At 33.6% G+C, this 25,440-nt stretch overlaps 8 protein-coding genes and 1 long non-coding RNA gene across 28 annotated transcripts; 5 read left to right on the top strand and 4 right to left on the bottom strand.

Annotated features, from left to right (window-relative positions):
- Window positions 1-117: 117 nt before the first annotated feature.
- LOC107269630 (histone-lysine N-methyltransferase SMYD3) lies at window positions 118-2,981 on the top strand. 8 transcript variants are annotated; one of them, XM_015743710.2, is made up of 7 exons: window positions 118-282; window positions 960-1,201; window positions 1,285-1,589; window positions 1,952-2,231; window positions 2,316-2,478; window positions 2,542-2,766; window positions 2,847-2,981. In XM_015743710.2, the coding sequence occupies exons 1-6, from the start codon at window positions 155-157 to the stop codon at window positions 2,747-2,749; spliced, it is 1,326 nt and encodes a 441-aa protein (XP_015599196.1). In that variant the 5' UTR covers window positions 118-154; the 3' UTR covers window positions 2,750-2,766; window positions 2,847-2,981. The 8 variants fall into 8 exon arrangements, with proteins under 8 accessions (XP_015599196.1, XP_024942707.1, XP_015599195.1 ...); XM_025086939.1 differs by having other exon boundaries at window positions 2,542-2,774; window positions 2,847-2,958; XM_015743714.2 differs by lacking the exon at window positions 2,847-2,981 and adding an exon at window positions 515-796 and having other exon boundaries at window positions 173-282; window positions 2,542-2,818.
- Window positions 2,933-6,906, top strand: LOC107269629 (rab-like protein 6). 2 transcript variants are annotated; one of them, XM_015743708.2, is made up of 6 exons: window positions 2,933-3,069; window positions 3,551-3,746; window positions 3,826-4,310; window positions 4,380-5,173; window positions 5,242-5,746; window positions 5,835-6,906. In XM_015743708.2, the coding sequence occupies exons 2-6, from the start codon at window positions 3,620-3,622 to the stop codon at window positions 6,036-6,038; spliced, it is 2,115 nt and encodes a 704-aa protein (XP_015599194.1). In that variant the 5' UTR covers window positions 2,933-3,069; window positions 3,551-3,619; the 3' UTR covers window positions 6,039-6,906. The 2 variants fall into 2 exon arrangements, with proteins under 2 accessions (XP_015599194.1, XP_024942693.1); XM_025086925.1 differs by lacking the exon at window positions 2,933-3,069 and adding an exon at window positions 3,408-3,426.
- Window positions 6,907-7,174: 268 nt separating this feature from the next.
- Window positions 7,175-9,693, top strand: LOC107269613. Of its 2 annotated transcripts, none has more exons than XM_015743687.2 (6): window positions 7,175-7,450; window positions 7,863-8,435; window positions 8,512-8,600; window positions 8,673-8,894; window positions 8,978-9,298; window positions 9,373-9,693. In XM_015743687.2, exons 1-5 carry the CDS (start codon window positions 7,328-7,330, stop codon window positions 9,252-9,254), a joined length of 1,284 nt encoding a protein of 427 aa, XP_015599173.1. In that variant the 5' UTR covers window positions 7,175-7,327; the 3' UTR covers window positions 9,255-9,298; window positions 9,373-9,693. The 2 variants fall into 2 exon arrangements, with proteins under 2 accessions (XP_015599173.1, XP_015599172.1); XM_015743686.2 differs by having other exon boundaries at window positions 7,178-7,450; window positions 9,400-9,693.
- On the bottom strand, window positions 9,590-15,727 carry LOC107269624 (DNA-directed RNA polymerase II subunit RPB7). Of its 7 annotated transcripts, XM_025086932.1 has the most exons (10): window positions 12,881-13,703; window positions 12,447-12,813; window positions 12,230-12,298; window positions 11,242-11,351; window positions 11,027-11,186; window positions 10,901-10,951; window positions 10,764-10,829; window positions 10,602-10,673; window positions 10,491-10,524; window positions 9,590-10,364 (listed from the first exon to the last, which is right to left on the bottom strand). In XM_025086932.1, the coding sequence occupies exons 1-10, from the start codon at window positions 13,516-13,518 to the stop codon at window positions 10,348-10,350; spliced, it is 1,584 nt and encodes a 527-aa protein (XP_024942700.1). In that variant the 5' UTR covers window positions 13,519-13,703; the 3' UTR covers window positions 9,590-10,347. The 7 variants fall into 7 exon arrangements, with proteins under 7 accessions (XP_024942700.1, XP_024942704.1, XP_015599192.1 ...); XM_025086936.1 differs by lacking the exons at window positions 12,230-12,298; window positions 12,447-12,813; window positions 12,881-13,703 and adding an exon at window positions 15,474-15,727; XM_015743706.2 differs by lacking the exons at window positions 12,230-12,298; window positions 12,447-12,813; window positions 12,881-13,703 and adding an exon at window positions 11,435-12,131.
- On the bottom strand, window positions 13,847-15,100 carry LOC107269617 (insulin-like growth factor-binding protein complex acid labile subunit). Its single transcript, XM_015743694.2, has one exon. The coding sequence runs from the start codon at window positions 15,023-15,025 to the stop codon at window positions 13,904-13,906; it is 1,122 nt and encodes a 373-aa protein (XP_015599180.1). The 5' UTR covers window positions 15,026-15,100; the 3' UTR covers window positions 13,847-13,903.
- A 154-nt stretch (window positions 15,728-15,881) lies between the features above and the next one.
- On the top strand, window positions 15,882-17,848 carry LOC112494626. Its single transcript, XR_003060233.1, has 3 exons — window positions 15,882-16,015; window positions 17,054-17,294; window positions 17,695-17,848. It is a non-coding gene; the product is annotated as an uncharacterized LOC112494626 (long non-coding RNA).
- On the bottom strand, window positions 16,516-18,847 carry LOC107269612 (UDP-glucuronic acid decarboxylase 1). Its single transcript, XM_015743682.2, has 5 exons — window positions 18,536-18,847; window positions 17,665-18,237; window positions 17,460-17,573; window positions 17,033-17,353; window positions 16,516-16,855 (listed from the first exon to the last, which is right to left on the bottom strand). Exons 1-5 carry the CDS (start codon window positions 18,594-18,596, stop codon window positions 16,578-16,580), a joined length of 1,347 nt encoding a protein of 448 aa, XP_015599168.1. The 5' UTR covers window positions 18,597-18,847; the 3' UTR covers window positions 16,516-16,577.
- A 218-nt stretch (window positions 18,848-19,065) lies between these two features.
- On the top strand, window positions 19,066-22,516 carry LOC107269621 (vesicle-trafficking protein SEC22b-B). 5 transcript variants are annotated; one of them, XM_015743701.2, is made up of 9 exons: window positions 19,066-19,207; window positions 19,489-19,650; window positions 19,864-19,903; window positions 20,502-20,592; window positions 20,673-20,713; window positions 20,940-21,049; window positions 21,123-21,283; window positions 21,368-21,514; window positions 21,591-22,516. In XM_015743701.2, the coding sequence occupies exons 5-9, from the start codon at window positions 20,696-20,698 to the stop codon at window positions 21,737-21,739; spliced, it is 585 nt and encodes a 194-aa protein (XP_015599187.1). In that variant the 5' UTR covers window positions 19,066-19,207; window positions 19,489-19,650; window positions 19,864-19,903; window positions 20,502-20,592; window positions 20,673-20,695; the 3' UTR covers window positions 21,740-22,516. The 5 variants fall into 5 exon arrangements, with proteins under 5 accessions (XP_015599187.1, XP_024942714.1, XP_015599185.1 ...); XM_025086946.1 differs by having other exon boundaries at window positions 19,499-19,650; window positions 20,502-20,713; XM_015743699.2 differs by having other exon boundaries at window positions 20,502-20,713.
- Window positions 22,498-24,369, bottom strand: LOC107269618 (box C/D snoRNA protein 1). Its single transcript, XM_015743695.2, has 7 exons — window positions 24,079-24,369; window positions 23,804-23,985; window positions 23,624-23,715; window positions 23,377-23,555; window positions 23,081-23,281; window positions 22,898-23,022; window positions 22,498-22,812 (listed from the first exon to the last, which is right to left on the bottom strand). Exons 1-7 carry the CDS (start codon window positions 24,096-24,098, stop codon window positions 22,574-22,576), a joined length of 1,038 nt encoding a protein of 345 aa, XP_015599181.1. The 5' UTR covers window positions 24,099-24,369; the 3' UTR covers window positions 22,498-22,573.
- Between the last annotated feature and the right edge of the window lie 1,071 nt (window positions 24,370-25,440).

Below are 25,440 nucleotides of genomic sequence, written 5' to 3'. Positions count from 1 at the left end.
ATTATACTTACTCAAAATAGCACACAGTTAAACTTGCCTGACGAAACGTATAAGAACCAGAAGATAGCCGACATTATATCGTTGCGCGTCTACAGTCAGTTCCTTGCATTTATATTGTACAGAAGCTCAAAGAAAGAGAATTTTCTTATCGAAAATGAAAACCAGGAAGATTTGCAGATCTAGTTCAGTGGCCGGAGGAACGACCATTTTAACTGGTCAACCTTTTGCCTATGTTTTGTGTTCTGTATTACGAATTCAACGTTGTGACAACTGTTTGTACAGGTAAAAATATATTTTCAAAAAACCGTAAGTGTAATTATGCAAATATTATGATTATTTTGTCATATTTTTATGTAACACGTGAAAGGTTCTGCAGCATTCGTAAACAGTCCATCATGGTTTTTTTTTTTTGAAGACAGATCATCTAGATGGTGGGTTGTCTCATTCGTTATCTCTACGTAATCTTTAGTTAACTGTTTCAAACAGGTTATCGATACTGTTTATTGTTGTCTAGTAATTATTAAAATGTCACACTGAAGGCGTGATTTCGAAGTTGTAAACAGTGATCATTTGTACTTCGTGTGCGATAATTTATGGTATATGGGAGGATCGAGAAAAATATACTACGTACTTGTGGAAAATTGAATATTCTGCCTTTGGTCTGATCTGTCATTGATAAAATGAAAGAGAAAGTTGATACCATCAAAAACGGATCAACTATTATCACTGCCAAACCATTTGCCTTTGTGCTCAGTTCCAAACACAGATTTAGTCGATGTGACAATTGTCTAAAAAGGTACTTCTTTAAAGTGGAAGAATATTTTACAAAGTTTGTGTAAAGTTTTTTTTGTATTGTATTTTTATTAGCCTTTGGAGTAATACATGAACTGTTTGTGCATCAAAGATAAAGAGGTATATTGTATTGCTAAAATGAGAAATTGGTCTCTGAAATGTTTCAGTGGAAAACTCTCTAAATGTTCTGGTTGTCAGTATGTATATTATTGTGATCGTACTTGCCAGAGGGAATCTTGGAGTGTACATAAATCAGAATGCCCCAACTTGAAACGAATATCTCCTCGCGTTCTGCCAGATGCTGCTCGGCTTATGGCACGAATAATTGTCAAGCTAAAGAATGGAGGAGCTGACGAAGTTGGTTATTATACAGAAACAAATTACAGGAAATTTAAGGACTTGATGTCACGTAAGGTTTTAGATATGATTTTCATTCTTAAGAAATTATCTTAATGGATAAACATGTATTATAACGGTTGTATACCTTTACAGATTATTCAGATATAAAGCAAGACAAAAAACGGATGGAGCATTTTACATCTCTCTGCGGAGTCTTGTTTGAATATCTTGGAAAAACACTTATTCCAAATTCTGCTGAATTGATGGGGATATATGGTCGAATATGTGTGAATTCATTTAATATTTTGGATCCAGATATGAATAGTATTGCTGTGGGTATATATTTAGGTCCTTCCATAATAGACCATAGCTGTATCCCAAATGCAATAGCTGTTTTCGAAGGTACCACGATTATAATCCGAACATTACAAGATCTCCCTCGCCTAGATTGGTCCCAGGTAAGAAAAATTCATCAAAATCGAATAAAATTGAACAAGTTTCAATCGCGGAATCATTTTTACGTTTCGCAAATTTTTATTAGATTCAGACAGTGGTGAACATTGTTCGTTGCTGTTTATTAACGGATCTTGCAGCTAATGGCCAATAACCGAAGGTTTTGAAACATGCATGATGCTTTTGTTGAGTTAATTTTAACCCGTTATATTTAGAGAAATAATTATTGACAGTGTGTGATTTTAACGTTACCAAATTTTATAGTTATTTTTTTGTTTTTCCTTCTTGCCATTCGTCCAATTCTTTTACCCTGTATTATGTCTGATGTGCTCTAATTCCAAACAATATATGCCAACCAAATAAACAGATACGAATATCCTACATTGACTTACTCAATTCAACTGAGGATAGAAGAGCAGAGTTGAAGGATTCGTATTACTTTTGGTGCAACTGCCAAAGATGTTTGCAACCAGAGCCATTCGTTGCAGCAGCTACTTGTCCACATCGAAATTGTACAAATCCCTGTTCCCCTGACATACGAGTGTGTTCAGACTGTGGTCAGGAGTTTCCTCATGGATTTAAAGAAAAGTTTGACCAAGTTACTGAGTTTACTGCTCACCATTTACAAAATATGAAGTCCATGGCTTGTATCCTTTCTGCAAAGCATGAATTATTTTTTTTCTAAACTCCACTGTTTTATACTATAGATTTGCTTAATTAAATACTATCAGATCTAGACATTAGTAAAATGTGCCTAATGAAGCAGGAGGGTATCCTGCATCCTTTTAATTTACAACGTGTCCGTACCATAGAATCAGCATTTGAAGCTGCTGTAAATTTAAATGTTTGGGAGGATGCAAAAGCTTACGCTATACAATTAATTCCAGGGTACCTGTAAGTAATTGTAAACAGCTACATTTATCTGCTAGATATTACAACTAGTGTTTCATCTTTCAGGATGTATTATGGACATGTGCACCCTTTAACTGGATTGTTGCATCTCATGCTGGGAAAAATTCTTTTGTATTTGGGAGAGTCAAAGTGTGCATTGGAAAAACTCAAAGAAGCTAGTGCGATACTGTGTATAACTCATGGTGAAAGACATTCTCTGTTTAGAGAAAGTTTGCGACCCTTGATGTGCCAAGCAACGGCGGAAGTTCGTTAATTGACTCGGAACAAATAGTAACATAGTATAACTTTATAATTTTAAGTAATAAAATTATTTTACAGTCAACTGTAATGCTTCTATTTTTTGTTTGAAGGGACAGTATTAAACATCCCACCCGTCCCACCAAGTAACCTAGCCTAACCCAACCAATTCTGGAGCTGATACCAATGTAGCAGAAACTGAAATTTTTACCAACCTAACCAACAAAAATTAACAGCTGTTAAATGACAGCTGGTCAGCTTAAAAACTCATATATAAATATTCGACAATTCATGAGATTTGTTATGGCAGTTTTATCTCTTCTTGACTGATGCAGGGTAAGGAAGTGTTTCGAATTATATTTTAATAGTTTTAGATCATATTTTTTCATTATCGATATTAATGTTAATGCCGGACCTATTTGACGCCGTACCCACACTTATTTTATTGACGTCTTGATGATTTATTCTATCTTATGTAAATAAATGGTGTCAGTTATATCGACTTCACACTATTTGCAAACGGTGTCGTACGTGCTTGTGAGAAGTTTATTGTACTTTATTGATGTTGAAAAGTCTGCAGGTTTTAACCTCTCAATTCTAATGTGACAGGCTTTCGTTATAGATATAGAGTATGGAATATTATGTTTATTGCGTTTTGATAATTGATTATATATTTGCATTAATTTATCTAAGGTCAGTGTACATAACATTTTATAAGATGTCTTACATGATCAAATAGTCATAGACATACAGATCTACTGGTTTGTAGGCAAGTGGTATAGATTAGCGTGTGACATAATTTTGATTGTTTTTACAGATAGCTCTTACGTGAAACTTTTATAAGATTATCAAAAAGAACTAGCACTCTGTGCCATTGAGAAGAATAATGTTTTCAGCTTTTAAGCGCTTGGCTGGAAAATCAGATGTGCCTGGAAATGCATCTCCAAGGCAGGCACATCAATCTATGCCTACGACGTTACAGAGAAAATTTGCAAAAGGAGTGCAATATAATAGTATATATATGATTCAATATTAATATATACAACTAATATATTGTCGTACATCTTGTGACTTGTAATAATTTATTTTCAGTGAAAATAATCATCAAGGGAGACCGTAATGTAGGGAAGACATGCTTGTTCCATAGACTACAGGGTCAAAAATTTATAGAGGAATACATTCCTACAGAGGAAATACAAGTAGCTAGTATTCAATGGAATTATAAAGCGACTGATGACGTTGTGAAGGTCGAGGTTTGGGACGTCGTTGATCGTGGAAGACGTCGTAGGAAGCTAGATGGTTTGAAAATGGACAATGCACCTACGGAGAACATAATTGAAGAACCAGCATTAGATGCTGAGTTCCTAGATGTTTATAAAGGCACAAACGGTGTCATTGTCATGATGGACATCACTAAAACATGGACCTTTGACTATGTACAACGCGAACTTCCGAAAATACCAGATCACATACCAGTAATTGTATTAGGCAACCATTGTGATATGTCTCATCATAGGTCAGTTACTGCGGACCATGTTACTTATTTCATCGACTCCTTACAAGGCAGAAGCGCACAAGTATGTTCATATGCCTTCTACTTTTACACCCGCTCTAAGAAGCATTTCTAATTTTCTACTTTCTAACAGATTAGATACGCAGAATCGTCAATGAGAAATGGATTTGGTTTAAAGCTTCTGCACAAATTTTTCAATCTTCCATTCCTTCAACTGCAACGCGAAACGCTGGTTAAGCAACTGGAAACAAACGAGGAAGAGACACGCTTAACCGTCCAGGAACTTGATCTTTTCCAAAACAGTGATGACGCCGATTATAATAAGTTCCTGGACAATCTCGTAAATAGAAGAAGAGCCATTGCGGATTCAGTCTCTGCTACTGTTCTTGTACCAAATGTCACGTCCTCCCTTAGTAGCCACCATATTTCACCTTCCAGCAGTTCTGCCAATATTAATATGCTAGAGGTGAGACGTTCTGCTTCAATGCCAGGTCCCATAGGAGGTGGTACTCCAATTCCAGTGAAGAGTTTAGATTTAAAGTCTCTACCAAAGAAGGAGAATCTATTACCAAAATCTTCTGAGAATTCATCAACAGGAGTGAAAGCCTCCCAATCGATAACTGCTCTACAGAATATACAAAATGTTCCAAAGCTGGAAATTGTTAAACCAGTAGAATCCGTAACAGATGTTTTAGATAGACGGGATTCTGGAAATCTAAAACAGCAATCCTTTATGTCAAAGATATTTGGTAATAAAAAAGATGACGAGACAGAGCGGATACCTGATGTAGGCGGAGTTAACTTGAACGAACCCATCATCAGTGTAGAAGATTTTGTACCAGACGACGGTATGTTGGACAGATCCTTCTTGGATGATAATAATCAAACACCCAAAAAAACTCAACATGAGCCAATTGATTCAGAAAGGTATGCAACACTAGATACTTTGTACAACAAATTTTAATTTAGCTACATCTCATAAATTTTCATTTCAGTGATACAGAGACTGGTAATCCTCTGGTTGCCGGTTTCGAGGATGACTTGTCATCAGCTGATGAGGCACCCACACTGGTCCCACCAAAATTAGCTGAAAATCCATTAAGCAAACAAAAGCACAAGCACGAATCTCTAGCAGGACCAGAAATAAACTTCGAAGAAAAGGCTCAGCAGGTCGTTAAGCGTGATTCAGTGTCGTCCATCGAACAAGAACTTCATGTATCTAATGAATTCGAATCAAACGATCAGCAAGATGGAAATTCAGACGCGTTTGACAGTTGGCTCAGTAGAGATTCGAAATGGCGACAGAGTCCAGAAGGTGGTGAGGACATCAGTAGCACCAGCACAAGGAAAGACCGTTTGGAATTAAGTGACAAGAGTCTGGATGTCAGCATGACAAGTTCCAACGTTCATCTCGAGTTGTTAGATAGCACAAGTATGCGACAAATGAGTTCTAATGGTAGTAGCCCAGTAATGAAAGAGAAAAAGAAGCACAAAGAGAAGGTAAACTGCTATTTATCATCATTAAATCCTATTGATCACTTTGTATTCTTCATGGGTCGACTATATACGTATATACTTTAAATTGCAGAGTGAAGACAAAGAGAAGAGAAAGAAGAAAAAGTCCAAGGACAAAGAGAAGGATAAGGAAAAGTCTGAGAAAGCAGAGAAAAAGAAGAAGCAACGATCTTTTAGACGTTCCAGGGATGAGAATCGCGAACGAGATGAACTCGAGGAATTTTTAAATGGCTCTGCTACAAGACTTGGCGTTGATACGGCATACGAGGCAATATAGCCTTACGATATGGTCAGAAGCCTGAAGTGGCCCAACTTCAAATCCACTTCTTTCTCTGACATTTAATCATTGATTTGCTTCCGGGTGTTTATTACTCGTTTGGTAGTGATAAAACGGATCTATCGAACATTACTGAATTAATAGGAGACTATTGTTCATTGCTAATCGAATTGTAGGTATTATTATCAAAGGGGTATAATGATAACTTGATCTCAAAATGACGGCACATTCTTCAAAGTAAATGAGTTCAATGAAAAGTCACGGGAAGTCTCGGTAATGCTATTTAAAAGAGGCTTGTATAATCAAAAGGGCAGTAATTATTAACCTATCGCGTATTTGAGAATTTCTATTTAAATCACTTGTCGGACTCTCTTTTTCCTATATATCTCTTTGTCGAAAATCTTATTCCATTTGTCATCTTTGTGTAAGTTATTAATCTAAATGCACCAAGTTTTATGTCGTTCTAGAATTATACAGAATGTATCTCTTAATTGTTTCGGAAACTCCAGAGTCCATTCAGCGTGTATTATCTGTGGCACATGTCTTAGCTCGAAACGTTCTCTCCTAAAAAAAATTCATAAGTGGTATACCTGAATGAACATTTTCTGACATTTTTTAATCTTACTATTTAAAACCACACTACATATTATTATATGCTATCAATTTGCATGTGTCATTCAGCTGTTAATTGTTTCTGTTGACAAGTATTTTTTTTTCTTTCCTATAAAATCTCTTCAATCCCGGTGTCGCGTCCTTTAAAATCTTGACTATCCTAATATTTTATCGTAACACGCGACGTAACATTGTAAATCTCTGTAAGATTATTGCAGACTCATGTTAATAAATGTATATTGTATATATAAATGTATATCAAGAAAACATTATTGACAACATCCATAAGATGATAAAGTTACGATTATCACCATTTGAATCTATGTGTCGTTGCAGCGTTTCCGGTCTGGAATTCTTTTTTTAAACTTTTGAAACTGATTCTTGATTATATCTAGTATAAACAATAATCAATATAATATGATTATAATTATATTGAAAGAAATTAGTAATTGCCGCTATTTTAATTAAGCTTAAGTTGGCAATAGCAAAAAATTGTTATGGTGGTAGAAAGTTTTGATCAGTCAAGTAAGTTCACGGTAGTGAAGTTCTTTCCAAGTCGTCTACTGTCGTGCGGCAAGTCATGGCGGTAGATGCTCCATTCACTCAATTCTAGAAAAGTCGTATAATAATTCGCATTAAGTTAAGACAAGTCATTAGTAATCACGAAAGTCTACAAAATGTCCCTGTGCTTTCGTACAATTTCTAATAAATTGACGCCGTTTGTCAACACACGCAAACAAATCGGACAACTCGACCGACAGCTGCCAAAACACATCAAACCATCCGCATTTTTGGAAGAGGTAAGTTCGCTTGATTTATGAATTAACATGACATTTTATACATTTCAATTGATTAATTATGTAGAATTATTTATCATTTAATTTAATCTCGCAGTGGACGTACTGTCATTGCTTGGTAGCACTTTAATGAGTGAATGCCGAAACGTTCTAACCTTAAACGACTTACATAATATAGCGATGTACTACAAAAACTTGCTTGCGCTTTTCTTTTGAACATGTTATCGTCTATTTAATTATTATCTGGTTTGTCATACATATCAGATTCTATGTGAAAAATCAATTTGTTATTAATTCACTAATTTTTTCTTAATGCACCTGGTGCTTGAGGCTTCGTATTGAGTTATCTCATTATCTGAAGGTTCTAACAAATATGTATTTTGTATTAAAAATATTGTTATATGATATATTATAGTTCCTTGGTGTACGAACAATCACCAGTGCTACTGCTAGTCCCAAAGAGAGAGTGCCAGAATCCTCTGTAAATATTGGAATACATCAGCATGTACCTTTGGGTTCGTTAGATAGCTCTAATGAGTGTCATGAGAATCTAAGCAGAAAACATGACCAAACAGAAGATTATACTTCTCAGACAGAATGGTATAACTTAGGAAAAAGTCAAGAGTGTAGCAAAGATTGCTCAAGAGGATGTGTTACTTTCCATTCTCCACTTATATCTGCTGTGAAACAATATGAAATTGTTCTGGATGATATTATGGTTTGGAATAAGACCTCTGTTGAGCAAGAGAGTGTCGTCACTCTGTATGAGAATGAATCCCTGGAGGATGCCTTTAAAAGATTGTCATTGGGTATCAGAATGCACAGTGCTGACAAACCAATGTTATCGAATTTTGAGAAGGACATGATTCTCTTGGCAGAGGGTAAAGCTAATCTAGAGAATGTGAATGAAAGTCAACAATCACAAGATTTAGATGGTGGACCATCCCAAGAACAACTACTACGTGTATTTAACATATTGCGTGAAAATGTGCGTATAACAATTCTAGCTAAGAGAAAAATATTCAAATAAAAAATTTAAGTCTCATTCATACAAATCTTTACAGCTGCCAAATTTATTCATAAAGTCTATGGATTATTCTATCTATCATCCCGAGCTGGTATTTGTTAATAATATTAGAGGTACCACAACAAAGTTAGTGTCAGCTTTTAGAAATATACATAGATGCAAGAGATAAATGACTTTACATAACTGACATTGTTTCAGGGGTCTGTTCCACTATGTTAAACAAATAGCCCTATTGAGAACAGTTGGTCACTTGAAATTTGCATATGTAACATTTGAAGTTCTAAAGATAACAATGCATCCTGAGGATGGTACTGTGAAAGTTCGCTGGCGTATACGTGGTATATCAGGATTGAAAGTGATGTTTCTATTTTGGAAAATAAAGTTATGGAACATACAGGAGGCATTTCAAGAGCAAGAATCGTAAGATCCTAAGAATTCAAAGTATCCCAATCATATACATCAATTTTTTACAGCACATAGCATTGAAAAATAATCATTTTTAGGTGGTACGATGGATTTTCGACATTCTATGTGAACAGCAGTGGATTAATAGTGAAACATGTAGCAGATAAAATGATGCCTGATCAGGATATACAAGGCGAATCTGAGAAAACCCCCATAGCAACAAAATTGGCCTTATTTCTAGGCCTGTCAGGATCAGAAGGATCTACATGCGATATATCATCAGTAGCCGAAAGTCTCAATCCAATATTTAAACAATTACAGCGGGAAGTAGAGTGTTTAGAAACAGTCATGCTACCTTTGGAGAAGATCAAATGATGTCTTGTGGCATCAGACGTACAAGATCAGTTACGTACATATGGGTAAGTTTATGTTTCATATTATACCTACTGATTTTTTATCATACTACAAAAACTTGTTGATATTTTTGCGATAGTCTGCCGAACTTAATACATTTTTGCAGTTACAAGTAAACCTGGATATGAGATAGAGATACTCGAAGGAGCTGTATTAGTTAACTAATATATGAGAAATTTGTAACTCGTTGCAAAGAATTTAAATGGAGGACAAAGATGACACTGTGCTTATTGATTTTGCTAGATTTTAATTGTTAGTTACAATCATACCTCAAGGAACTGACATAAAATCACAGATATTTCCAGTTTATTTATTTCGTGATAAGGAACCTGAATATTCCTACTTAAGAGATCAGATTACATCATTCGTCGCAAATAAAATCAGGCATGAATTCAAAGTATTGAAGATTTCGTAATTTTGATTTTTTTCTCGTACCTTTCCTTCGAATTCAGTTAACGTAATGAATACCGGGAGCCCAACTCAAAATCAAGAACCAGATGTATCAAGAGAGCCGCTAATCCAGAAAAGTAATAGTATTAATGCTTGATTACATTAATACAAAATATTTAGGTAATGTGTGACCTTGGAAACTTATATTATTATCTATGATCTTGAAAAGTTATATTTATTATATAATTCTGCTTGATATAGTTGGCATTGCCAACCAATAGTGTATGTATGCCAGTACTGCCGTTTGATGATTTTCGTATGTTATATCGAGAAGAATTGACGTTACTGATGACAAAGTGATCAATGTTTTAATATTTATAAAGTACATGTTAATCGAAATTTTCATATCCATGTTAATGATATGCTCTATAATTCATATGACACTGGTCGCTGATAGGTTTCACTTATTGTTACTCATTTAGTTGTCCATAATAGCTCACTATTGTTGATAATACAAAATTATTGTATATATTTATGGAATAGTATATATATATTCAGTATCTGATATTAAAAAAAGGCATTTCTGTAATTAATTATCCGGTAAAGAGCATATGGTCTTTAAAATGCAGAAGGGAAGCAAATCTGTATCAAATTTGTCGGTTGATCAATTGCACACCAATCCTGCAAAACAGATATATGTGTAAGACTTGGTCACTGCCAAAGTACTTGTTATGATACTCTTGATACTTATTTATTATTACACATTATATACTATACAGTAAAAGAATTGAAATAATTGATTCTTACCAAGGTAGTCATCCATTAGTGTACCAATGGCAAACTGAAATAGAGAAAAGCATGTCATTAGCATATGAATAACTATGTTATGATTATGATTTGATATATATTTATATTTACAATTCCAGTGGCATCTACTCTTGTACCAACAATTTTTAATCTGATTTCATCATCGGCTTGTATTACTACATCCTGAAATTTCATATAGTTAATTTACTGTCAGTAACAGTCTGAGAAGGACTTTGAGCAATAACAGTTGGTAAGTTTCACAGTGAGTCTTACCTCCTCCTTTGATTTGTAACAGGGTGGATTTACATTTGGACAGAACTGCATATCTGATGGTATGGACTGAAATTATATTATGAAATATAATGTTTTGCATATATAATAACTCTTAGAATTTTCATATGTTTACGTACATGATGCGATATAAAGCAGGACAATGGACCTATTTCTGCAAACATTCCAACCTGTAGAGAGGCATCAGTATGTTTTATTGACATTCTTTGTAATTAGATTTCAGTGATTAAATGTTTTTTTCTTACTTTATTGACTTGTGTGACAATAGCATCCAATACTTCTCCTTTGAAAGGCCGGAATACAATAGCTTTATATTTCACAGGATAGACTACAAAGCCTTGTCCAGGTTGAATGATACCAGCACCTATGTTGTCTATTGTTGTTACAGCAATTACAAAACCATATCTAAAAATGCAATAATATTAGAATTTTAAAAAAATTGCAGACTCAAAACACTCACTTGCCGGTACATGTTCCTTCTACTTCTGTATATAATTTTTGTTTGACTGTGTCAAGTAACTGTGGTCCAAAATATCTTGGATGTAGTAAAATTTCATGTTCCAATGATATCTACAATTATTAAAAACGAAAAAATATATGTAGCTAACATGAACATATAGAGCATTTATATTCTGAATTCGAATTTTACTTACATGATAAAACATATTTTCTTATCGCACTTTACAATTTTGAACACTTTGTTATTATTGAAATAATTTATGTGAAAAGAACAACAATTCACACACTATAGTTAAAAAACGCTGTATTACCTTATTGAAGTAGCGCAGTTAAGATTTAAGTAATTAAAGAAAACAAAACTTTACGCAATCTTAACATAACCCTGAATAAGGAATAAGGTTAAGTAAAATGTATCTCATGAATTACGGTTATACAAGAATTACAATCTGAAATATAGCTAATAATTAAATTAATACAGAATGCACTAATTCAGCTTCTATTCGTTTATAATAACATTTCCCGATTAAATGTTGTCTAAAAAATTGCAAATCCAATAATACTATTCGAACATTCGCTTCAATCTGCTCTTGTCAAATCAGAAACCATCAGCAACAATGCGTATCGCGCGTTACCTTTTTCAAAATAAATATAATAGCGGAATTCCTTTTTACATCTGTATAAGAATAACAAAGTACGTTATAGCCGCGCTCAACATCTGAGAACAAAATAGTTTTCAATTGTACTTTCACGTATTTTATTTCTAATAGTATTCTCTTGTTTCATCCTTATACTTACCGAACCTATTACGGAAAATCTTAATCGAAATAGTCCTACAATGGAAAACTCAATGTCGTGTAGCATTATTTGATCATGGAAAAGGTTGAGCTAAAAAAAGCAGCCCAATTCTTTTCTAATTTCTTAAAATTGCATTCTTCTAAACTACAATGAAGAATATACATTTTTGAAAGAAGCTATAGCGCAGAACGAACCTGTTCTTTAACGGCAATTTCATTAGATCGCGACATGAGACGTGTTGTCAGTGATGCGGACCTTTTTCCCTAAAATTTGATAAATGATATATTGATATGACATAATTATGACATAATTACGACATTGATATGACATTTGATATGACATAACTGTCATTAATACATCTTAAAACATAAGCGCGACTTGAATAAATATGTTAATTATTGAAAGAATCACCTCATTGGTAGCCAGTGAAGATAACCACACGATGATGACGATTTTGATAATATAAAAAATACTCGTAATGATTTTTACTGTTTGACTTTGCCAAATTTCGACAGTAGAATAATTCTGTTTATTTGAAAAAGATTGTTGCCCGTCATGAATTGTCAAGTAAAGATTGGAAAGACAACTCGTAAAGTTACTACTGATACTGATTAGCAGGAAGTACTGATAATTATCATTAATATTTCGAAAAATATCTCTGTCAATACTGTGAGCAATACGACAGTGTTCTATCTTCTCTTTTAAAGACATTTTGCTCTCGTCCTCGTCTTCATCAAGTTTTTCATACATTTTGCGTTTCCTCTCCATACACGAGTGCCTGTTCGGACATTTAATTAGGTATCGAATTTCACAGTAAAAAATCTTATAAATTACTGTAAACTTACGTTGCATGTGAGAATTTTTTAGTGTCGCACATTTCTTCTAATTTTTCATTAATAATACCAAATTGATTAGTCAGCCTTATGATGAAAGCTATAAATTTGTTCTCTGCTGCAGTTACAGTTAGCAATTCCCAAAATTCCCAAAGCAGTTTCAAGGAATTATTTATTTCGATAGTTTCCATGATTATTATATTACTAATGCAAACAATTAAACACCAGAAAAAAGTAATTCCGCAACATACAAGAAAAGTAGTTTTTCCTACGCTTTTGTTATTTAAGATGCGATCCACCATATTCAAATTATTTGCGATCTTCTCAACTCGTAACGGCGAAATTGTTATTGTATTAATACGAGCAACAAGAGCAGCAATTACGCAAGAGAATGGTTGGACACATTTCATGGCAACGGATCTGTTTATTGCGCTAATGCTTAGATATCTTTTTTCGCTCATTGTTAAATTAGTTAAATGTGTTACGTAGTCGGGGAGCGTACATAGATGTGCAAAATTCAAAATTATTAATAAGAAAGACCACAGTACTGACACTCTTGATAATACTAGACTTCCGCTTGAATTAAATTTTACGATAATTAAACCGAACATTTTAAGGAAGAAATAGAAATTCATCATTACGGTATCCATTTCTGTGGATTTTCAATTCTCTTAGGTGAACTACGTGACTGAATGAAGTGAATTTCTTGACTGAGTTTCAAGTTCTATATGGTAATCTAGTAGAGTGCTCCATTTCTATTCAATTTGCTTTGCCAGTAATTGTTTCATTTTCTTTATTATGTATGTATAGCTGATATTGATGATATTGTTTTAGGATATTGAGAAATTATTGTGTAGATTTATGTAATCTTTGAGGAATTTATTTTTGATTGAAAGAGAAAATACAAAGGAGACAATGAATTACAAAATATAATAGATATTTTAAGAACATGCCTCCTTAAACATATTTATTTCTTGGTAATTTAAAATACTTTTTAATTATTGAACTTTTACATTTATTTAAGATTCAACTTTTTTATTTAGTTGAAATTACAGAAGCTGATGAGGGCAAACCACTTTGTTCAATATCTAAATCAGTCAGATTAGTTCTATTCAGATGAATCGAAGTAAGAGCTTGTAAATCTTTGAAAACCAATTTCTTCAGTTCTTGTATCTCATTGTTCGAAAGATGCAATTCCTTGAGTGCAATAAGTCCGTAAAACGCTCCATTGTCTATGATGGTCAGATGGTTTCCATTAAGTTGAAGAAATTCTAATTTCCTTAAAGCCACAAAGCTGTCGGACTCAATGCTTGCAATGTTGTTATTTTGTAAATACAATTTTTGTAGATTTCCCAAATTGGTAAATGTGCTTTGCTGCAATGATGTCAGTTGGTTATCGTTAAGGAAAAGAACTTCCAAATTGATGAGACCATCAGAAAATCCAGCTTGCAAGGATGTCAAATGATTTGATTCCAAATGCAGTTGATTCAGTTGTGTCAATCCTGCGAAAGCTCCAGGCGCAATTTCATTTATTTGATTATTGCTGAGCCACAAGTACATGAGATTACTGCTGACTCCTTGAAAAGCGTTGGCTGAGATGTGTGTAATATCATTGTGATTGAGGTAAAGAAATGTTAATTTGGTCAGACCATTGAAGGATCTGGCTGGTATATTGTTGATTCGATTATAAACCAGTGATAGTGATACTAGGCTCTTTAATTTCTCAAAGAGATTTGATGAAAGTGACACAACGTTATTGTCTAAATGAAGCCATTTTAGATTTGGTAAACCACTAAATGAGTCTGTCGTCAAAATTGATATCTGGTTTCCTTGATTCAGGTAAAGATGTGTGATGGATAGATCTTTGAAAGCTCCTGCTGCTATTGAAAGAAGACCCAAATCAGAGATTTGAAGACGTTCTTCGTTTCTTAATTCATTAACTTCGGTTAAAATGCTTTTGTGTGAACACAATCTGAAGGCTTCTCTTGTTGCACAAATAGTTCCATTATTGGAGCCTGAATTTCCAGTGATTAAACCTAGCGGTATAAAGATTAAGATACAAAATGTAAGTGTTCCAGACATTATTCTATAACGCTTGACTATTGACTGATTTGGAGCCTTTAAAAGAGATGTGTTGATCCATAGTTTGTGAGACATGGACTTTTGCACTTTCTAAGATTATATTAATATCTTATAACCTTTGACAAAGTTTAGTATACATCATCTGATAACTTTTTGCTGGTTGTAAGAAAATCAATATATGTATAAGTATACAATTGCTTATTGAAATTAAATGTGCTATAATGGCAACATCATTGAGCTCTATGTAATATACAAAGTCGAACGAAATACATGGTACAATCAGTAAGGAACCTGATTTCTCATGAAAAAGTAAATCGAAATTGCAGAATATGTAAATGTTTTCTTCACAGGCTTCATTTTTAAGAAAATCGACTTTAAAAATCAGATTTATGAGGTTCTTATTAAATATTATGACGTCTTTATATCTGTTATTCAGATCATTGAGGGGAAATAAATTGGGATATGTCAACTCAAAATAATTGCACATAAATATATATTTATATAAACTAATATATATACATACATATAAATTATGGTCCTTTAATCCTTCACTACACGTATTACACATTACGTCATTTCAACGTATAACAAAATTACCATTACATTACGTAACAGAAGTATGAGCGGAGAGAAATGACGGTCAGTAAACCTTAGGGCGATCGATTTATACCATACCTAAATAATTTTTTTGTTAATGCAGTTCAAATCATCTAATGATTTTCAAAATTAAAGTAATATCACGCATAAAATAATATCATTCTGAGAGTACACTGCCCTAAGTATGAACTCTATAGCAGAATATAGTGGTAATTAACTAAAAAATGTAAGATCTGTGCTGGCATTTTGATTGTGAGATGAAGCTGAGATATTGTTGGAGATCTTATGGCAACAGATAATAAAAGTAAGACCAAATTTTCAGCAAGAAAATTGTATGGCAAGTACAATATATAAGAGAATTTGTACGATCAATTCTGATCAATACTTTGAATACCAAGAAAGTCAATTCAAAGTGTTGGCTGAATATGGAGATATTCTTTGGCACATTATGGTCCACATAGATGACACGTGAGTTACCATTTATTATCCAAAATGGATTCATAGCAGGAAATCTAATTTATCCAGTTTGTTTACAAAAGGTCCCTAACATCACAACCACTTCTTCACAATAATTTAATGCTTGTTTCCGTACGAAGGTTTGAGAACGTTTATAAGTCGTTATTCGTGTAAAAACATCTCACTTTATCATTTTTAAATCGTAATTTTTCAAGATTTCATTTCATACGAATAGTTATCAATGATATAAATTGCACCATGATACAAATCGCTTCATGATGACATAATTTTTCCAATTCCCGTGTGATTCTTTTATCCTCAATGTATATATTATTAATTGAATGGCCTGGCACTAATCAAATCATAAAGTACTTCATGCTTTCTCAGTAAGTTGAATTTGGACAAGCCATTTCTTGTGAGAATAGATTCTTCGATGATTCGGCATAGACACTTGCTTTTTTGTTTCCACGAATGTTTCCCTCAATAGAATTCCTTCGAAAGGTACTAATCTTCTTCAGTTGACTCAATGAAGTGTACCCATCCAAAGTTATTTCAGTTTCATGATGATTGAATTCTACAAATTCTCTATGATGTCATGATCATTTTTAAACAAAGGCAGTTGTTCCATCTCAAAGCTATCTCTTTGAGAGTGTTTCGTTCTTTGTAACTCCTTTGCAAAATAAGATATCGTCCGTTTGAGGCCTTCAGCAAGCGGCACTTTTGGCTCCCAATCCAGATATTTCTTGGCACGACTTATATCCGGTCTTCGTCTTTGAGGATCATCCTCCACTGCTGCCAGCTCTACAACTTTGCTTGTACCACCCACTAGATCCTTTATCATTAGAGCGAACTCTGTAACAATTAAGTATAAAATATTAGTATAACCGTAATTTTAATGCATTAATTATTGAAGAGGAAAAACAAGAGCTTAACATAAGATATAGGCTGTTTTTTAAATCTGAAACAATGTAAGTACTAAGCAATAAATTAATTATAATGTAAGATCCAGGAATGTTAAAGAATTTTTACGTTCAATAGTGTGTTCGACAGGGTTTCCAATGTTGATGGGCAATGTGTAATTTGAGGACATCAGCACAATCAGTCCATCAACTAAATCTGAGACATACTGAAACGATCTTGTTTGATGTCCGTCGCCATAAATAGTGATGGAGTCGTTTTGTAAAGCTTGAAGAATAAAATTCGAAACAACGCGACCGTCGTTCATGTGCATTCGCGGTCCAAACGTGTTAAATATCCTAGCAACTCTTACGGAAACACCTTCTTGCCGCATGTAAGCATAACTCAGTGTCTCAGCAACACGTTTTCCTTCATCGTAGCAAGCTCTTGGCCCTGAAACATTGTACATGTATCTGTCATAACTTTTTATATTGTATTATCTTATATATAAAAATCTCGTAACAATATAAGTAACAAATATTATTAGACACAAACTAACCAATTGGATTGACATGACCCCAGTAAGTTTCTGTCTGTGGATGCTCATTAGGGTCCCCATATACTTCTGAAGTGCTAGCTATCAAAACCCGAGCTCCAACTCTTTTAGCAAGTCCTGTAATGAAATAGTTTCGATAAAGAGATCCTAATATTTAGTTTAGTGAAATCCCTTTAAAAAATTATTTATTAATTTTTTAATCACGTACCAAGCACATTTATTGTACCCAATGTATTAGTTTTTATAGTTTTCACTGGATTTAACATATAATGTGGAGGACTGGCTGGACTGGCAAGGTGATAAATTTCATCGACTTCAAGATAAAGTGGTCTCACTATATCATGATGAACAAGCTCAAAATTTTCATGGCCAATCCAGTGTTCCACGTTTCGTTTGCGCCCAGTAAAAAAATTGTCAACCACAGTCACTTCATGGCCAGCGAGCATGAGACGATCAACAAGATGGGAACCAACAAATCCGGCGCCTCCGGTTACTAAAATTCTTTTACGATTCTTGTAGTTAAGAAATTTAACAGTCGGGAAATTTTTCGGCACGCGATTTTCAATCTTGACTTCTATACGCTGTAATTTGTCTTCGAGTTCTCGTATCCGATTATTTGCTTCTTGAAGATCGTTAATTTCTATATAACCAGGAGGATTTTCATTTTTTGCTTTATTCAAAGAAGACTCCATGTCGTTATCAGTCGATTTAGTCAGGTGTTGATGACTGAATAAACTGTGCTCATTATCCGTACGTGCCCATGATTTGTAGAAACCTAGAACTATAATAGAATAAATCTAATTCTATTATTTTTTCAACATACGTTTATATTAAATAACAAAAATGTACCTGACATTTCACATATGTTCGTAAGTGGATATTGAAAAAAATAACCGATGAAATCGGAAATATCATTAGAAAAAAAAAGCACAAATCAAAATAAAAAAACCAATAAGAATCCAGTATATTACCGATCAAGAATTCAATTCCAGCTGGAATATGTTAGAGAAATTGAATCTCATAACACTTGCGTGCCATAACTTATAAAATATTAAGGAGCAAAAACAAGAGCAGCTTACCTAATATTACACACACTATGGTAAAAACAAATTGCTTCATTTTTCGTTGGGTGAAAATCATACTTTCTGAATTTTACATGTCTCTCTTTTGATTTAATTTATTGTGCGCGAATATCAACGCACTATTTTAACATTTGTTTTTGTTCTGGCAGATAGTGCACAACCGAGTAAATAACATTTCAAAACATCCCACAAAAATAACATGACATAACCTTATCGAAATTGCATTGTAATAAAAAGTACATCTAGCCTGTTGGTTGCATGCCAACAAATGCCAAGGAATTATTGACCAGTTCGATATTGATTACTGGCGCCATCCTACGGCCATTAGAAGGAATTATTTGCATGTATTTTATTCACGGTCTTACATACAGATCTTGCAACTCGCCCAATTTTCAGCGGTGGGGGTAGACGTGGTTTAGAAGCACGGTACATTTTAAATTTTAGTCAGAAGCGTCGCTGTGATCGAGCAACTCCTTATCTATCTCACTCTACAGTCAGCTGTGGGAGAGAGAAATAGGAACGGGCCCCTTATCTATCTCACTCTACAATCAGCTGTGGGAGAGAGAAATAGGAACGGATCGCTTGATCGCAACACCTCTTGTGGTTATGAAGCGAAATGAAAAATCCTTCTAAAAGAAGACTACCCCCTTCAAGGGAGTTGCAAGACCTGTATGTACGACCGTGATTTTACTTATGCATCACATATGCAATTCTTGTTTTGTCATTTCTGCAAAAAAGAATATTATGGTGTAAACATCATTCATGAATGCGTACTCGTAACTTTAATCAATAACATTACTGAAAATATTCAACTTACATTTTGTATGATAGTAAACAAACATTTTGCATCTTCTGCTTAATTCCTTTCGGATTTTGCACTAAAATCTAATTGTTGGGCGACATTTTGCTATGTCGGATTATTAAAATAATAATACTTGTGTTTTTGCAAGTGTTTCGTAGATGGCTCCAGCAGCGCTGAACAAGTGTAATTACTTTAGACACCGCTGACAGTTTTTAAATGGCGGGAAGAGAAGGGACTTCTCAGAAAATATTTGGAAACAAACAGCGAAGTCATTCAGGATACAAGATATTATTGAAGGCTTCACTTACTTGTACGTATATTAATTATTTTTACGAATATTTATTTTGGAATTCTGTCATGCACCCGCCAAGTAGTACTCGATAAGGAATCTCGTAAAGTTTTATAGAAAATTTTGAAAATACAATAAAAACGATGAGCTAGTACTAGATCATATAATAAGAAAATATGTAGTGACTTATGTACTGGGCAATTAATAATATGATTTCAACACTTTTTGTTATAGGAATTCACAGCACTCCTGTACTTGGCACACTTTGTTACACGTAAGTATTTTTTGAGGGGATATCATAAGTTTTTGTTGCTCAACTGGATATATTAAAGAAGTTGTAAGCACTTAAATCTACTTTGTTATACGCAACATGCCCTGATCTTGTATGTACACTAATCTTATAGATCTTGGTGGTAATCGATTCAAAACCCTCCATTCCTATAGTGAATGTATCGATAATCTTTTCTCATATATAGCGGATCATAAGATATTTGATTCCAAACGGTGGTATAAAACTTGACTCCGGCAAAGTCTCTGCGGTCCGTGCCCTGAATCCCATGTACGTACAACCGGTTGCCTATATGTATGAATACTTGGCGCGAGACTTGACCGAGTCTCTTGATGCAATACGCGATGAATTGGCGATGAAATCAAAAGAATATTTCAGTTTATTTTTAATCTAATTGACAGAGCTTTAAATATGTTTTTTTATTTGTGAAATGAATTTCTATAGTATCGATTTAGTACAGTGATAAATATAGATTTTCATTAGGAATGTGATGAATTGGATGGTAAAGTTAAATAAATGGCGGACTTATAGCCACTTACTCCGACTGGTAGTGACGGCAGGGACTGACGTGGTATCTTTTCAGTGACAACTTCAGGATTTGGACACATTGTGCTTCAGCGCCGTACAAATGAACTGTGGATATTGAGTTTCGTACCAGCGACCTGATTTTTCAAGTATTTATCAAATATTTAGAGTCGAATTGTATATAATTTTACGAAAATGGTGTTACTAACGATGATTGCGCGGATATCAGACGGCCTGCCGTTGGCTGCAAGTATGCAGGAGGATGAACAGGTTAGAGCGCTTTTATAATGAAATGTCACTATTTCATTGAGTTAAGGATTTTATTCTTTTTTTTTTTTAAATATTGTGTCTACTAGTTTTTGCTGATATAGAAATGTTTAAAGTAGTATGCAATCATAATGCCCAGTTTTATTTTTAAAGTTTTTTATATTAATTTTCATCCATATGCATTAGTAATTATTGTCGGATTAATGGTTGTGTATTTTGGTTTGTATAGAGTGGGAAGAGTATCTTGGAATACCAAAATCAGGCTAAAATGCTCTTCAGGAAGCTAGGACCACAATCTCCTGCAAGGTGCACTATAGAAACTGGACCATATCTCTTTCAGTGGGTATTTTTATTTGGAATAACATTGATATTCTGTATATCCAAATTTTTTCTGACATTATTTTCCTTACAGCTATTTAATAGAGAATGAGGTCTGTTACTTGGTATTGTGCGAGAGGAATTATAGTAAACGTATTGCATATAGCTATCTGGAAGACATTGCACAAGAATTCCATTCTCAATATGGGAAACGGGTTAATACAGTTGCCAGGCCATATTATTTTATCGAATTTGGTAAATACATTGTCAAGATGATTGAGATATTAATTTATTATATTTCATATAATTCTAAATTAATTTCAAATATTTATTTCATAGACACCTACATTAATAAGGCTAAGAAGGTATTCTCAGACAATAGATCCCGTAGAAACATGAATGTTCTGAACACTCAATTGCAAGACGTACAGCGAATTATGGTTCAAAATATCGATGATGTTCTTCAAAGAGGAACAGTTCTCTCAGGTAAGAATGTTTTTTAATTTTTGACAATTAGTTTCAATTATGATATTATTACTCACACTTTACATATTAATTGCAGAATTAGACACAAAGACACAAAACTTATCGATGTTGTCACAGAAATATAGAAAAGATGCAGCACACCTTAACAGTAAATCAATGTACATTAAAGCAGTGGCTGGCCTAGTTGCATTTTTGGTCTTCCTGCTTTACTTCTTTATTCTTTAGTCAATGAAACCAATCACCAATCATTGTTGCATCAGAAACTAGATGTCAAGCGTTGGTCTGATTAGGACGTGTCAACTACTGCGTTCTCTCCAAGGAAAAATAAATTTTTTTCTCCAAGTTTGGGTAAATATTGTAAAGCATTTTTTTGTATATATACAAGTAATATCGTCGACCTTTTTTAAATATCAAAAGAATATTTAATGTTTCAACAACACATGACTTAGCATCAATTGATTTATATGTGAAAAATTTTACTGCCTCCGATAAGAATAATTCTTTAAATTCTAATCCATCGATACAATATTTACGATCGTCATTTATAAAACAATAGTATTAAGATCTCTGATATATCCTTGGTGTTAATATTATTAGCATTTACGTTACTAATTTGCTTCATTCCAACTCTTATATTCATATGCGAATTCCTACGATTATATATTTTATTCACCACTATATATATGTGTTACAATGGAATTTAACGTGTATGAGTCAAGTTATGTATGAAAGATTCAATTGTGGAAACATTATTCTCCTTTTACGAACGATGCTATTAAGTATCCATGTAGGAGTGAAAAAAGGTAAAATATATATTTATTGTCTACTAGGAAAATATTTTTGGGCGGTAAACCATAAGGGGGGGATATGTAGATTGTCTATGGGGAATGGTACCAATGAAACATGTGTTATTATTAATGTTATAATATTTGTATGCAATTCAATTGTACTTGCTCGTAAGAACGATATATTTACAATAAACATTGAATTCATACAAATATATACGATGATTCTTGATGAATTTTCTGAGGTCTTTGTCATCTTAGTTATAATGCTATTTTAATGTTCCATTTTGACCAAATCATTATACTCTGGAATATTTAATTTGCTAGGGTAATTTCTCCTTTCGTGCATTTGTTCATCCTCTGAATCTGTTAATGCAGTATCAAAAAAGAAATTCACTGGGCCTTCCTCTTTTTGTTTGCTATTTTGATTCCGTGGATATTTTCTTTTTTGTAAGTTTCTTTTTTTTGAATTATTAAATGATTTTTCTTTTTCCACTACTTCTTGTTCTTCATCTAAGGAATATGTGTATTTTAACACCTTATTGGTAATTTTGATATCTTATTTTATAATTTATAAAAGTAGGAATACAACACTTACCACTATCTATAATTTCATACATATCCAAGTGATCACGCAATATTACATATAATGTTGGAAATTCTATTATTGTTTTCTTTTCTAAATTTTCTTTAAGCGTCAATGTTACATCTAGTTCATAAAATCTGAAAGAAAATAATTATTGCAGGATTTTTTAAATACGTTAAGTAATCTATTACACACCTTGTATCAGATTTCTGAACCATTTCTGCTTTTAACAAAACCTTTATTCCAGGCAATCCAGCGGCACGGTAAAATTGTAATCTGTCACTTAGAATCATTTTAACATTTAACTCCTCAATATCTAGTTTCTTATCTTTTGACGTCTCTATAGGATCTATTACCTTTTCTACTAGATTAGATAATCGTTCAGACTCCAACAACCTTGAAAAATAATTTTATCATTACTTTTGCTCTTTAAAGTACATCCTATCCTGGGTGCTGGAATAAGTATTTCAAATACAGCATTGGATTATTACCTATCATCAACCCATTTTGTATTCTCTGCTTGAGGAAAAATCCACTCAACTCTCCAGAATAATTCATTTGTACTCCATTTCAAATATGTTGTATTTTCCTTATGACGACTAAAGTTTTGTGGCAGAAATTCTAGTTTTGTTCTTCTATGTTTAACTGCTGTTTTCAATTTATTTAAGTGCTATAACAATATTACGAAATTAAGAGAAATGCATTAGAAATTTGATGACTCACTGATAGAAAACTTACCACAGGGAGATTGCTTTGTCGCGTATATCTTTTTGAAGGATCTCTTTGTAGTTGGTCTACAGACCTACCAACTTCTTCAAGTAATCGATAGTCTTAATTAAAAAATGAGGAAAATTTATAATCAGTAATGACATTTAAAGTAACAACAGATATATATGGTTGAGTCTTATTTGTATGTACCACTGAGTAAATCCAAATCAGTGAATGTGTTTAGTGAGATGAATTTTGTTTTATCTCGAATTCCATCACAATCCAATTCCTTTTTGTGAATGTTGATACATCCAAGACAACATGTTCTAACCTCACATTTTGGACACGTGTACTTTGCTTTGTTAGCCGCACAAACTTCACATTTTTCCAATCTGTACAAATAAAATGAAATATTTCAAATCATCATGTGTAACATCAAATTAGTATTTGATTTTTAAATATGATTTCAATTAAGTAGTTCCTACTTAGAGCTGAGCGTCGTCATCTTCACAGGTAGAAACCAAGCTAAAACTTGCTACTATCTGACCATGTCAGAGAGACAGCTCCTAGTATTTAGCTCTCTGAGAACCTGCCTTAAAGAGTAGCATGTGTAGGCAGTCACCGGGAGATCGCGAAAGTAAAGTTAAGTGAATTTTATATTTTCGCAGCAATATATTATTTTCGAAATATTCCATATGACCTAGCGGATTTTTCAGAACTCCTTAACATAGAATCTAGATAATTAATTAAATCAATAAAGTAAAATATTAACACTTAGAAATCGGAAATTTTGGTCAAGCATATTTAGAAGTACTGGAAGATGCCTAAAATTGCGTGCCCGCAAATTCGTCGCGTAGGACTCGGTAAGTACGAGCAGACAGATGGTGGAGGAAGCGCTCGAGCTAGTGGCTGGACTCGGAGCGCTCATTCTTCCTCGAGCCGGTCTCCTATACTGATCTTTTGGAAGCATCTCTCATATCCATTTCCAACTTTCTTCTATTTCTATATTTATTTCTTCTTTATTTCCTTATTTCTTTATATTTCATTCTTTACTTTCTGATTTATCTAATTTCTTACTTCTTCTCAACTTTTATATCCAAACATTTTTCTTGGCTGCTGCCACCAAACGTTTCTATTCTGTTTTCGAATCTCTTATTCCTTCCTGTCTCCATCACTCTCCTCCTAGTATATCCTTAAAAACTAAATTTTTAAAATGTCCTTTGGAAAAAGGAAAAATTAAAGTCGTAGTGCATATAACGTACAACACGTATATTATATTGCAGTGATATATGTAATATATCTTTAATGGTACTGTTGTTACAAATCTTTCGCGGGCTGTATGTGTATGTCTGTGTGTATGTCTGTATGCATTTTTGCACATTGCATACTATGTACTTTGTATGACTGTATGTATGTTTGTACTTTGTATACTGTATCATTATTACGTTTGTTCAATAAATTATCTTTAAACACATATACACGTTGATACTCTTTTGCCCTATGCGAATATCCCAGAGTACGAATGAGTTCTGTCTCTTTCTTACACTCCTCCGTCCTAACAGCATCCTCCTCCATCTCCTCCAATCTTATACTTCTATACCCCTTTTCGGCTATGCTGCATTTTCTCTGCCATTACTTTCATTCCATCTGCAAGTTGCAAAAAGTAAAAGGATTTTTTGAAAGTTCCCTATCGCAGTTTATCTGTACCAGCCTGATACAGCTGATTTTCGAATTACTTTAAGATTTATTTTGTCGGAGAAAGTTCACTGGTTCTCTCAGAGATGGCGCCACATATCATGCCCAGGAGGTCCTGCCCTCTTATCGGCGAAAATTTGAACTAATGCGAA

The sequence above is a fragment of the Cephus cinctus genome, unplaced genomic scaffold (assembly GCF_000341935.2).
Source record: "Cephus cinctus unplaced genomic scaffold, Ccin1 Ccin1_scaffold0680, whole genome shotgun sequence".
NCBI classification, from domain to species: domain Eukaryota; kingdom Metazoa; phylum Arthropoda; class Insecta; order Hymenoptera; family Cephidae; genus Cephus; species Cephus cinctus.
This window is presented reverse-complemented; position numbering and strand designations above follow the sequence as displayed.

Coding starts and splice junctions, on each gene's coding strand:
- LOC107269618 (XM_015743695.2), bottom strand. CDS start 24,098: ATGACGACGCTCAGCTCTAA. Junction 23,716..23,803: donor TGATTTGGATTTACTCAGTG/GTACATACAAAT, acceptor TTTTTAATTAAG/ACTATCGATTACTTGAAGAA. Junction 23,556..23,623: donor GACAAAGCAATCTCCCTGTG/GTAAGTTTTCTA, acceptor ATATTGTTATAG/CACTTAAATAAATTGAAAAC.
- LOC107269617 (XM_015743694.2), bottom strand. CDS start 15,025: ATGTCTCACAAACTATGGATCAACACATCTCTTTTAAAGGCTCCAAAT.
- LOC107269612 (XM_015743682.2), bottom strand. CDS start 18,596: ATGATTTTCACCCAACGAAAAATGAAGCAATTTGTTTTTACCATAGTG. Junction 18,238..18,535: donor CATAGTGTGTGTAATATTAG/GTAAGCTGCTCT, acceptor ATTCTATTATAG/TTCTAGGTTTCTACAAATCA. Junction 17,354..17,459: donor GGGTCATGTCAATCCAATTG/GTTAGTTTGTGT, acceptor ACAATGTTTCAG/GGCCAAGAGCTTGCTACGAT.
- LOC107269624 (XM_025086932.1), bottom strand. CDS start 13,518: ATGGATACCGTAATGATGAATTTCTATTTCTTCCTTAAAATGTTCGGT. Junction 12,814..12,880: donor AAAAAATTCTCACATGCAAC/GTAAGTTTACAG, acceptor ATGTCCGAACAG/GCACTCGTGTATGGAGAGGA. Junction 10,525..10,601: donor GAGTAGATGCCACTGGAATT/GTAAATATAAAT, acceptor TCTCTATTTCAG/TTTGCCATTGGTACACTAAT.
- LOC107269630 (XM_015743710.2), top strand. CDS start 155: ATGAAAACCAGGAAGATTTGCAGATCTAGTTCAGTGGCCGGAGGAACG. Junction 283..959: donor TGTGACAACTGTTTGTACAG/GTAAAAATATAT, acceptor GAAATGTTTCAG/TGGAAAACTCTCTAAATGTT. Junction 1,202..1,284: donor ATTTAAGGACTTGATGTCAC/GTAAGGTTTTAG, acceptor ATACCTTTACAG/ATTATTCAGATATAAAGCAA.
- LOC107269613 (XM_015743687.2), top strand. CDS start 7,328: ATGTCCCTGTGCTTTCGTACAATTTCTAATAAATTGACGCCGTTTGTC. Junction 7,451..7,862: donor CATCCGCATTTTTGGAAGAG/GTAAGTTCGCTT, acceptor GATATATTATAG/TTCCTTGGTGTACGAACAAT. Junction 8,436..8,511: donor TTAACATATTGCGTGAAAAT/GTGCGTATAACA, acceptor AAATCTTTACAG/CTGCCAAATTTATTCATAAA.
- LOC107269629 (XM_015743708.2), top strand. CDS start 3,620: ATGTTTTCAGCTTTTAAGCGCTTGGCTGGAAAATCAGATGTGCCTGGA. Junction 4,311..4,379: donor TACAAGGCAGAAGCGCACAA/GTATGTTCATAT, acceptor ACTTTCTAACAG/ATTAGATACGCAGAATCGTC. Junction 5,174..5,241: donor GAGCCAATTGATTCAGAAAG/GTATGCAACACT, acceptor TTTTCATTTCAG/TGATACAGAGACTGGTAATC.
- LOC107269621 (XM_025086946.1), top strand. CDS start 20,639: ATGGTGTTACTAACGATGATTGCGCGGATATCAGACGGCCTGCCGTTG. Junction 20,714..20,939: donor GTATGCAGGAGGATGAACAG/GTTAGAGCGCTT, acceptor TGGTTTGTATAG/AGTGGGAAGAGTATCTTGGA. Junction 21,284..21,367: donor ATATTATTTTATCGAATTTG/GTAAATACATTG, acceptor TTTATTTCATAG/ACACCTACATTAATAAGGCT.